Source organism: Peromyscus leucopus, chromosome 15 (genome assembly GCF_004664715.2).
Source record: "Peromyscus leucopus breed LL Stock chromosome 15, UCI_PerLeu_2.1, whole genome shotgun sequence".
NCBI classification, from domain to species: Eukaryota; Metazoa; Chordata; class Mammalia; order Rodentia; family Cricetidae; genus Peromyscus; species Peromyscus leucopus.
The window spans coordinates 27443721-27456325 of NC_051076.1; the positions used below are offsets into that span (position 1 = coordinate 27443721).

Here is a 12605-nt window from a genome sequence, read left to right on the forward strand (position 1 = left end):
CTTATTACAAGGGGGTTATACAGGAAAAATTAACATGCAGTGGGTTACATATCATTGGACGAGAGGGTTGGGCTGAGGTAGTTCTCTGAAGTTACTGGCTGAACTATACCCATGAAGGTACTAATGGCTAAAAGGATGCAGGGTATCTACAGAGACATACATTTTTTACTTCCTATATCCTGTTTTTGCTGAACCCAAAATATATATATTCAGATTTATTGTTCCAGTCCTATTTTCCCATGAGTTCAATCTCTGATCAGTTGAGTCCATTATTCCCCATATCCTCTTTTGCTGAGTCCAGGATATATCATGTAAATTCAATCTCTGGTCAGCTCTGGGTTCACTTATAGATCAGCAGATACCTTTACATGGGAGGGGGAGGTGATTCTCAAGAGGGATACTGATTTTTCCTCTTCAGTAGAAAGATTAAAAAGCAGAGGGGTAAGGTAGAACTCCAAGTACAGAGGTTCCTAGAGTTCTTAGAGGAACTGTGTCCTTGGTTTTCTGATTATGGGACTTTAAATGCAGAGAATTGGGGTTGAAATGCAAAAACCTGATGGAGAATACAGGCCAGAAATGACTCTTATAGATGCCTTTGGCCTGTGGGCATTGATTCAGGGCAGTTTAGATCTAAGCACAGAGAAGCAGGAGGGAATCTTCCCTGAGGCACTCAGAAGAGACAAAACCCTCCACTCCACCAGCAGTGCCTGAGAACACCTGTACAACACCATTCAAACAAGGTCCATTTCCTCTTGACCATGAAGCTGAGTTGAAGGAACAGAAATCTTGGGATGAGACAAGGGAGAAATTGAAAGGTTTGAAAAATTTAGTAATTTCTCTCACTCAAAAAATGGAAGCACTTCAGGTCTATCCCTTTCAGAAATGTATTCATCTTCCCTCTGTAGGAACAGAATTAGACTCATCTGGGGTGGGGCATCTATCAGAATGGAAAAGCCACCTGGCCTTGCCCTAGCACAAAGATCTCCTGGAGCAATGCAAAACCTCTCTGTTAGCACTAAGTCTCCTCTTCAAGCCAGCATTCAGGAGACTGCTAGCAAAGGAGAGGAAATTCAATGTTCCCTGTCATCCCAGCAAGATGGCCAGGGTAAAATCATTTGAGTACATGTTCTAATTCCTTTTAAACAGCTTAAGGAGTTAAAAACAGCCTGTAATCAATATGTCCTGATGCTACTTTTACAACAGCATTGTTAGAGAGTCTTTCTCTCGAAGCTTTCTCCCCTCCCAGGGGATTGGAAACAAATGGCTCCAGCATGCCTAGCAGGTGAAGACTATCTGCTGTGGAAAAAAATCAAGTTTGTGGAACAATGTCAGGCCACAGCTAAGATAAATTGGGTCCAGAAGATTCCCATCACTTTTGATATGCTTGCTGGAGAAGGCCCATATCAGGAAACAGGTCAACAGTTAGATTTTGATGTCTCAGTGTATGCTCAGGTTGATGCAGCTACCAAAAGAGATTGGAATAAGTTTTGGTCATCTGGAAGACAGACTGAGGATTTGTCTAAGATAAGGTAAGGACCTGAAAAAAATGTTTCAGGATTTTGTTTCCAGATGAATGCAAACAGCAGGCAGGTTAATTGGAGATTCAGAAGCTGGACTTTTGCTGGTGAAACAGCTCACTTATGAGAATACCAATGCACCATGCCAGGCTGCAATGTGCCCCTTTGAAAGAAAGGAAACATCTCTGACTATATCTGACTTTGTTCAGATATAGGGCCATCGTACAATCAATAGATAGTTATGGTTACAGCATTACAAGGAAAAAGAGTCAAGGATTTTCTGTACCAGCAAAGCCATCCTGATTCCAGAAAAGGGAAAGCTGCCAGACCCAGGGAAGTTGTTTTGGTTCTGGAAAGATGGGACACCATATTAAGAGGTGTCCTGACAGGAGAAATAGCTTAAAGGCAAATAGAGAACATGGGCTATACCCAAGATGCAAAAGACTGAGACATTGGACTAATAAATGTCTATCAAGGATGAATACCCAGGAGAATCCATTTCATGGAAGTGGATGGAGGACCAGCCCCAGGCCCTAACAAAATAGACCTTTAGGATAACTCAGCTGTCAATCTTCCATAAAAGAAATATAGCCATGATCTCTATACAGCAGCCCTGGGTAGTGCTGGATTGGATCTCAGCTCTTCCATCAATGCAGTTTTGACCCCTGAAATGGCGATGTCGGCCCTCCCTACAGGCGTTTATGGACTTTTCTCAAAAGGCTCTGTAGAGTTGTTGCTGGGAAGAAGTAGTACCACCATGCAGGGAATCTTTGTTGCTTCTGGAATAATTGATGCTTATTATGTGAGAGAAATAAAGGTGATGACTCATTCACCCAAAGGAATTTCAATAACAAAGATTGGCCGGAGACTTGCACAGTTAAGTTTACTTCTTCAGATACAAACAAAAAATCCAGTCAAAGAGATAAGAGAAGAGAAGCTGGATTTGGTTCATCAGATGCCTATTGGCTACAAGCCATATTTCCACACGATACAGAACTCACTTTAATTATAAATGGGAAAAGTTTCTTGGGTCTTTTAGATACAGGTGCAGATTTATCTGCTAGTCAATGACCTTCTAAGTGACCAAAAATGGAAATTATGACACACTTGCAAGGGGTTGGTCAAACTCAGTGTCCTGAGCAGAGCAGCAATGAACTCTCCTGGTGAGATTAAGCAGGTCATGAGGAAACATTTCAACCATACATTGTCCCACACTTGCCTGTAAATTCGTGGGGTCCAGATGTTGTGAGCCATATGGGAGTATATTTATATAGTCCCAGTGCAACCATCTCTAAACAAGAAGTTCCTGACCAAAAGTTAATAGAAAAGTCATCTTTACCCTCTAAAGAAAAAGCTAATAGGGAGGGGTCAGAATGTTTTTAGGAAGGGTCATTGAGCAGCCTGTACTTTATGCAGATCCTGTGACTTGGAACTATGACCAGCCTGTGTGGATAGATCAATGACCCCTAACAGAAGGAAAAATACAAGCCATCCAGCAGTTAGTACAGGAACAGTTGGATGGCAGTCATATTGAACCTTTTAATTCTCCTTGAAATTCTCCTATTTTTCTGATCAAAATAAGTCAGGGAAAAGGAGATTATTACAGGATTTAAGGAAAATTAATGAGACCATACAACCATACAAGGGGAGCTTTACAACCTGGATTGCCTATCCCTACTGCTATACCAGAAAATGCTTATAAAATTATTTTGAATTTGAAGGATGGTTTTTATACCACTCTTTGGCTCTCCAAGACTGTCAAAGATTTGCATTTAGTGTTCCCTCAGTTAACTTTAAAGAACCCGTGAAAAGATTCCATTGGCACTTGTATTTGTTCAATAAATAAATTAAGACACTTTAAGAAAGAAAGAAAGAGGGGCTGAAAGATGCCAGAGGTAGAGCACTGGCTGCTCTTCCAGAGACTGAGTTCAATTCCAGCAACCACACGGTGGCTCACTACTATCTGTAATGAGATCTGGTGCCCTCTTCTGGATACATAATAAATAAATAAATCTTAAGAAAGAAAGAAAGAAAGAGAGAAAGAAAGAAAGAAAGAAAGAAAGAAAGAAAGAAAGAAAGAAAGAAAGAAAGAAAGAAAGACAACAACCCCCCCCAAAAAAAAAGATTCCATTGGCAGGTTTTGCCCAGAGAATGGTCAATAGCCCAACACACTGTCAGAAATTTGTAGCTCAAGCTTTCAAAAAAGTTAGAGAGCAATTTCAGCAGGTTTATGTTATTCACTATATGGATGATTTTTTCCTTGCACATAAAGATGAAGAAATTTTTCTTAACACCTTTGGACAACTTCAGTGCTGTCTTACTTGCCCAGAGTTAATTATTGTTCCAGAGACAGTACAAAGACCTTTTTAGTATCTAGGACATGTCTTATACCCTAAAAAAATAAAGCCTCAAAATTTGTAAGTATGAAAAGATGGGTTAAAAACTTTAAGTGATTTTCAAAAGTTATTGGTGGGCATTCAATGGTTATGACCTTATTTAAAATTGTTTACCAGTGATTTGGAACCTTTCAGCGGTATTTTAAAAGGAGATAGTGATCCTAATTCACCCAGACAGTTATCTGAAAAAAAGTTCTATTGCAAGTTGAGAAGGCTATTCAACATCAGCAATTACATTACATTAACTATACCCTACCTTAGCATGCATATATTTTACCCACTAAACATACTCCTACAGCAGTATTATGGCAAAACAACTCTCTTTTATGGTTGCATCTTTCTGTTTCACCAGCCAAGGCGTTAAATCCATACTACAAAATGGTAGCTTGTTTAGTACAGAACAGCAGAATTGAATCTAACTGTTATTTTGTTAAATAAACAAGTGTAATTAGTGTTCCTTTTACAAAACAGCAAATTGATTGGCTTTTCCAAATAGTGATTCTTGGGCAATTGCCTTTTCACAGGTTCTAGGTCACACTGATAATCAGTTTCCAGGTGACCAATTGTTACAATTTGCTCAAATGTATTCATTTGTATTTCCTAAGATTGTTATGAAAGATCCTGTAGGAGATGCTGTGCTAGGTTTTACTGATGGTTCTTCTAATGGAAGGGCTGATTATGTTATCAATGGAAAAAGCTACATAGTACAAGCAACCCCAGCTTCTGCACAGATAGTGAAATTATAGTCAGTGAGCATGGTTTTTCAGTTTCTTGTGAACAGCTCATTTAATTTATATATAGATAGTCAATATATTTACATAGCTCTTCAAGTTATAAAATTGTTCCATGCATTGGGACTAGCCACAGTCAAGTTAAAATGCTGTTCCAACAAACTTTAGACACCAAAGAAAGTTACAATGTTTTGTGGGTCATATTAGAGCTCATTCCAATCATCCTGGCCTTTTAGGTGATGGTATTACAACACCTGACAAATTAACAAGGATGATTGCCTTATTCCAAGTAGAACTGGCTCAACAGTCACATGCTTTTCATCATCAAAATAGCAAGAGTCTAAGGAAGCAATTCAATCTTACCAGGGAAGTTACTTGACAAATAAACAATGTGGGGTATATCCAAAATATTTCCCTGTACCTCACTTAGGATTAAACCCTCAAGATCTTCTTCCTAATCATTTCTGGCAAATGGATGTCACTCATATTGTGGAATTTGGCAAATTAAAATATGTACATGTGACCATAGACACTTATTCAGGATTTTTAATGGCAAGTACACCACCTGGGGAAGTTACAAAACATGTAATTATGCACTGCTTGAAGTGTTTTTCCTATATGGGAATACCAAAAGTTATTAAAACTGATAATGGTTCTGGATATAGTAGTAAAGCATTAAAGCAATTTTGTATCCAATGGCAAATTGAACAAAAAAACAGGCATTCCTTATAATCCCCAAGGACAAGGCATAGTGGAAAGATCTCATGGCAGTCTTAAAATACAACTTGAAAAAATAAAGAAAAGGGAAATTTACCCTCAATCTCAACATAATACATTGAATCATGTTCTTTTTGTTCTAAATTTTTTGAATATGGATGTCTGTGAGCAATCTGCTGTGGATACATGTTGGCGATTTTTGCTCAGGTGAAATGGAAAGATCCTTGCACAGGATTATGGAAGGGTCTCCACCCTGTTTTAATATGAGGTTGAGGACATGTTTGTGTTTTTTCACAAGATGAAAATGAAGCTCAATGGCTGCCTGAGCATTTGGTGAGGAGTTTGGAACAGAGGAAGGTCAGTTCCAATGACATTCCTCTAGAGGAACTGGAGTGAAAGCAACTGAAACAATGTTCCTGATATTAAGGTTCCTTCCTGCAGTCTGGAGAAAATAGAAGACTTAGGGGACCCCCAGACTGCTGAGGACAAATATTTTGTCACTATTGAGTAAAACCTGAAAAGAAATGAAGCTCGGAGTCATACCACTTTTGTCTGACTACAGCAAATCAATGAAGGCTCCTTTAAGAGAAAGATAGTGCCTAATAGTGACACAGAGAGTTTTTTCTAAGAGCTTTGTGGCAGCTCATTATAGTAATTTCACTCTCACCCTGAGGAGAAGCTTCTGCTGTAACTGAGTAAAGCACTCAGGGGATCTGTAATAAGTTTGGGTAAAGGGCAGCCCCTAGTTAGAAACTGTCTGTTGCTGGGCGGTGGTAGCACATGCCTTTAATCCCAACACTCAGGAAGCAGAGCCAGGTGGATCTCTGTGAATTCGAGTCCAGCCTGGTCTCCAAAGTGAGTTCCAGGAAAGGTGCAAAGCTACACAGAGAAACCCTGTCTCAAAAAAACAAAACAAAAAACAAAAAAAAAAGGAAAAAGGAAAAGGAAGAAAAACAAAAAAAAAAGGAAGAAAGAACTGTCTATTACTGAGAGCATCTCTACCAGTTCCAGAATGGCCTAGAGAGCTCAGCAGAAAAGGTGACTTTGGGGGAGTGGCATTGTCCCAAGAGTGTTACAGCCCCGTAGCAACAAGTGTTACAACTCCATAGTGACAGCACTCACTAAATCCCAGGGTTGATGGAGAGCCATTGATGAATTAGGCTCTTGTTTTCAACTGTCAGGAAAACTTTCAGAATAATATCAAAGCTGACTATAAACTCTGAACTTTAGAAATGATTTGTGTACTTCTTGTCTTGTTAATAGTTTAGCTAAGAAATCTCTTCCAAATGTTAAGAAATCTCTTCTAGATGCTTGATTGTGTAAGTTAGTTCTGTTAAGAGATTCTTTCCAGATGTCTGTATAGTTCTATAGAGTTTCCTCTTAAATATAAGTTTGGTAAATAGTTCTTCCAAGAAATCTCTTCTAGATATGTGATAAAGTTTGTAAAATATTTTCCTTATGAATATGTTTGTAAAATAGATCTATAGAGTTTCCTCTTGAATGTAATTTTCTAAGAAGTATAAATAAGTAAGCTTGTCAAAAAGAGTAAATATGTATACTGATAGTAGTTCAGTTAAGAAATCTCTTCTAAATGTTAGGAAATCTCTTCTAGATGCTAGTTAAGAAATTTCTTCTGCCGTTGTGCACATGCTTTAATCCAGCACTCGGAGCAGAGCAGCGGATCGCTGTGAGTTCGAGGCAGCCTGGGCTACCAAGTGAGCTCCAGGAAAGGCGCAAAGCTGCACAGAGAAACCCTGTCTCGAAAAACCAAAAAAAAAAAAAGAAATTTCTTCTATAAGCTTGGTAAATAGCTAATAAATCTCTTCTAGATATTTGCTAATGGTAATTCTACAGAGAGTTTCCTTTTGAATATAAGCTTATAAGAAGTATAAGTAAGTATATGTTATATGTGATTTTATGTAAAATGTAAATGTTAGTGTAAATCTAAATGTTTCATGTAAGTTTATAAAATGTAAATATGAATAGTGATGTAATTTTGTAAGAAGGGTAAATATATATATTTACACTTAGCCAATAGCCAAGCTAGGTATAAATACCTACAGTAAATGGTCATGACAGTTATAAATATATCATGTTTATACGAGAATTGTGTTGATGTTAATGAAATAGATTTTGCTGACTCTAAGGGAATCTTTAAGTTTGGTGTCATTTATTTGATGTGGTTTGTATCCAGAGTTTATTGTTTTAATAAAAAAGAGGCTTGGCACAGATAAGGCTGCTATAGACTATGGTGATATTGTGTTCCCCAATATATTATGCACTCTAATAAATTTATCTAGGTTCAGAGAACAGAATAGTCACTAGATACAGAGGCCAAAAAATGGTGGTACACTTTAATCTGGAGGCAGAGATCCATTGGGATCTCTGTGAGTTCAAAGCCACACGGGAAACAGCCAGGCATGGTGACACATGCCTTTAATCCCAGAAGTGATGGCAGGAAGCAGAAAGGTATATAAAGCATGAGGACCAGGAACTACCTGGCTAAGCCTTTAGGCTCTTGAGCAGCAGTTCAGCTAAGATCTATTTGGATGAGGACTCAGAGGCTTCTAGTCTGAGGAAACAGGATCAGCTGAGGAATTGGCAAGGTGAGGAAGCTGTGGCTTGTTCTGCTTCTCTGATCTTCAGTCATTCACCCCAATACCTGGCTTCAGGTTTGATTTTGTTAATAAGGCCTTTTAAGATTCATGTTACAATAGCCATCTTAATATCCATTTAAAAAAAGGATATTCCATCTTTATCATCCTCCACTCCTATACTGGGAGGTGTGGCAACTATGGAGATCACTGTGGATGGTTGTGAGCTCAATAGGAACCTGAGCTAGAGCTAAGTTAAACTCAGTAACCCCTCCTGCCAGAGGATGAGAGCCAGAGACAGGCAACTTTCTTCTGATGGCTTCCAACCTAATAGAAGTAATAATCAGGGAGAATGACCTAATACAGACCTCAGTCTATCTAAGGGGCCCTTTAAAAAAGTAAGAGGAGGAATGTGTGGGAGCCCACAAAGGTTTCCTAGTGAGATCTGAGCCTGCTTTACACAGCAGGGCTTCATTAAGGGATGGTTTGACAATATGCATGGCTACCAGATATTTGGCATGGCCTACAGTTCACTGTGCTGGGGTGAGGTCTTTTGCTCCACCCCTTAGCATTCCTTTGTTTTTTCATTTTTCTTTATTAAGAAATTTTCTACTCACTCCAAATACCATCCACAGCTCCCACCTTCAACCTCCTCCCACCCTCCACGCCCTCTTTCCCAAGCCAACCCACATGCCCCAAATCAGGGTCTCCCATGGGGAGTCAGCCGAGCCCAGCACACTGAGCCTAGGCAAATCCAAGCCCCTTCCCACTGCACCAAGGCTGTGCAAGGTGTCACACTATAGGCACCGGATTCCCAAAGCCTGCCCATAGACCAGGGACAGATCCCGATCCCCCTGCCAGGGTGCCCCACAAACAGTTCAAGCCCAGTCCAATGGGGGCTCCACAGCCACTAGTCCACAGTTCATGGGCTTCCTCTAGTGTAGCCGGTCATCTCTGTAGCGCTCCCATCATGATCTCTACATCCCTCGCCTGCAGAATCCCTCCTCTCCTCTCATCAGTTGGATTCCCAGAGCTCAGCCTGGTGCCTGGCCATGGATCTCTGCATTTGCCTCCATCAGGCAAAGACTTTATGATGACAGCTATGGTTATTTGCTAGGTCGGTCACCAGAGTAGACCAGTCCAGGCACCCTCTGGACCACCCCTTGGCATTCCTTTTAAAACCCTTGGAAGAGACAGAAGGGGACAGGGGCTATTGATCCAGGCCCTCCTGAGGCTACCCTGTGTTTCTGTCTATCTCTCTCCCCCTATATTTCTATCTAAATATTTCTCACTTCTCCCTCCTCAAGAGTACCCTAGGGGGGAAAGTGAGGGCTGGTCTCCTTCAGTAAGTACAATACCAAAATACATGACTTCTAAACATGGACATACATACATATGAGTAGCTCTGCCCCAGAATTAATGTTTGCTTCTACTCTTCTAGGTTCTCAGAGGACATTGCAGGGTTGAGGCTACTTTGCAAGACTTTTTATTCCAGGGTCTCTTGGTCAAGCCTTTGCACTGTCGACCTCACAACCCATGCTTCATGCACATTAGGCTCCCTGCATTTCTTCTACTGCAGAGCTGGACTTTACTTTATTCTCCTTTTTCAGGACTTGAACAAAAAGTTCTCCAAGCCTTTAAATCTCTAGTCTTTCTTTCTAGTTACAAATCTTGTTGATTCTCAAGTGAGGCTTTGAGAAGTCTTGGAATGAGTTTAGGATGAATAACAAGGGGAAGCTGAGTGTCACATGAGAGTGAAACTCTGCATCTTCTCTAATTAAAGAGAACCTGGATACCAACAGATGGACCAATCCTGTGTCTTCCCCTCCATTCAGAAGCTGCAAAGAAATCAAGCAGAAGATGACTGAAGCACAAGGTGAGTGATGAGGCATTTAAAGAGCACACAGTAATCCTAACACTGGGAGCCCAAATCAGAGGACTGAAAGCTCCAAGGCAGCCTGGGGAGACCCTGTCTCAAAAATACAAAACAAATAACCCACTTAAGAAATCATGCTTTTGTCCTCTGGAACAGCTTTGCTCTTTGATATAGAAAATGGGATACAATGTACATAGTGGATAAAAATTGCCACTTACCAATTTGAAGGGTTTACACAGTCAAGAACAACTTTCACAATGGTGTGGACCAATACTATCCCTCTCCAGAAAGTTTTCATTTCTTAAAAAGAAATTCTGTACCACAAAGTAATAAATTCCTGTATTCCCTGTGAGCTGCTGTTCTGTTTCCTACTTCTATGAATCTGTCAATTCTTGTTACCTCATATGAGTAATCTGCCTTATTTCATTAGTATGCTTCAAGGCTCATATGTGATGTAGAACAGTTAATTTATTTTAAAAAGATTTATTATTATTACTGTGTACATATGCATGGCTGTGTGTGAGAATGTGTACACATATATGTGTGTATATATGTATGTTCAGAGTCCAGAAGACACCATCTAGTCCTCTGGAGCTGGAGTGACAGGCACTTGTACACTCACAAGTGTGAGTGCTGGGAACCTAACTCAAGTCCTCTGCTAGAGCAGTGCTTGGTCTCCCCCACAGAGCCATTTCTGCAGTTCACTTCATTCTTTTTCACCTATTGGATATAAAAAAATGTACACAATATATATTCTGCATAACAGACAGCACAGATTATTGCTTATTCCTTTTTCTGTAGAGAAATACTTACATTGTTTCTGCCATCCAGGTTTTGTGACCAGAGTTGGAGTGAACAAGAATGTAGATAACTGAAGCCCCATTCTCAGTTCTTTGAATACATACCAAGTAGAGTTCCTAAGTCCTTTATAATACTATGTTTAACTTTAGAAGTAAATCACTGTCAGTTTGGATAATTCTGTGTTCTGGCTCAATCACAGAAGGATGACTTTCTACACTCAGGCAGATTCCCAGGGACAGCTGTGATAGGACACTCAGGATATGAGGCATTAGGCATGGTTGTAGTTCCTAGAGTCATTCTGCCTCTGGAGCAGAGAAGGACAATGAGGCTGCACACAGGACTGTGGACTGGTTCTCTCTACAGATGGCCTCTATTTCCTCCGCACGGAGAATGGTGTCATCTACCAGACCTTCTGTGACATGACCACTGCAGGTGGTGGCTGGACCCTGGTGGCCAGTGTGCATGAGAACAACATGCTTGGAAAGTGCACAGCGGGTGATCGCTGGTCCAGTCAGCAAGGCAACAGAAACGACTCCCCAGAGGGGGATGGCAACTGGGCCAACTACAACACCTTTGGGTCTGTAGAGGGGGCCACAAGTGATGACTACAAGGTTGGTACACTCTGTGGCCACTTGGAAAAGGGTGAGGATGTGAGTGTAGTTCAAGCATCCTAGGGAGAGGGTTGGAAGGTTGCCCTTTAACACAGACCTGAACAACTGAAAAATACTTATCTTGAATCTCAACATACTCCAAAGTAGGCTTTTCAGTTAGATGGTGGTGGTGATGGTGGTAGGATAGTTATCCTTAGAAATGGGGGTATCAGAGCATGGATGGTGTCCATGTGAAGCCCTGAGATACCAATTTTGCTGAGGATTGTGCATGTGGGTCTTTCACTTACTGAAATCTGGTCTGATTAGGCTCAGTGTTGGTTGCTTTTCAGAACCCTGGCTACTTTGACATCCAGGCTGAGAACCTGGGTATCTGGCATGTGCCCAACAATAGCCCTCTGAAAAAGTGGAAGAAGAGCTCCCTGCTGAGGTACCGCACATTCAGTGGCTTCCTGAATCAGCTGGGCCACAATCTGTTTGGCCTGTACAAGGTACTGGAGACTGCTGGCTGAGGCTGCTTTTCCAGGGTGGAGAGAGAGAGGCAGGTGCTTAAGGCTAGGCAGGTTGTATTGCATATTTCCCTTATTCTAAAGTGTAAAAAGTCAAGGAAGGCAAGGGATACAAGTATGTGGAAAAGAGGAGGGGCAGAGCCGGGCAGGGTGGAAGGGGGTGGGGGGAGGCAAGGTGAGGCTAATAACAATCTCAGTCACTGGACACATGCTGTGCTTCTCCTCGCAGGACAGTGTTCCTGTGAGTGCCAATGCTGCCATCCTTACCCAGTGACTTCTTTTGTTCCTTGTAGAAGTACCCGGTGAAATATGGAGCCGGGAAGTGTTGGACTGACAATGGCCCAGCAATACCTGTGGTCTATGACTTTGGTGATGCTCAGAAGACAGCCTCTTATTACTCCCCCTTTGGCCAGAGTGAGTTTCTGATGCTTCTATGAACACTGTGCAGGACACATGATAAATTCAGTTATGATAACTCTCATTTACCATCCATGACAGCCTGCTTCTCTTCTATAAATGTGTTTTGTTTCACTTTATTCAATTGCTTGCCTTTGGGCTCTAAACTATTACTAACCCACTTTACAGCTTAGGAAACTGAAGCACTGAAAGTCCAGGAACTTGCCTGAGATCACAGAGCATAAACAAGAGAGTCAGCATTTGCACTGGAGATTCATGGTTTGGGAATCTACTCTTTGCAACCCCATTATCAGTCAGAAGCTTCTTAGGAACAAACAAGGTCCATGTGCACAGGACTGAACAACAGAAAAAAAACTGGAGTTTTATTTTGCTTGTGAGGGATGACTATTACATTATTTAATATAAATCAAAGTGGCACATAATCTTTATGAATGCTGAG

The 12605-nt window shown here is 40.9% G+C and overlaps 1 protein-coding gene across 1 annotated transcript; it reads left to right on the forward strand.

The window, feature by feature from the left end:
- The first annotated feature begins 8449 nt into the window (after positions 1–8449).
- LOC114685426 (intelectin-1b-like) lies at positions 8450–12186 on the forward strand. Its single transcript, XM_037211037.1, has 6 exons — positions 8450–8498; positions 9739–9831; positions 10663–10694; positions 10971–11243; positions 11573–11731; positions 12043–12186. The coding sequence occupies exons 1-6, from the start codon at positions 8450–8452 to the stop codon at positions 12184–12186; spliced, it is 750 nt and encodes a 249-aa protein (XP_037066932.1).
- The last annotated feature ends 419 nt before the right edge of the window (positions 12187–12605 follow it).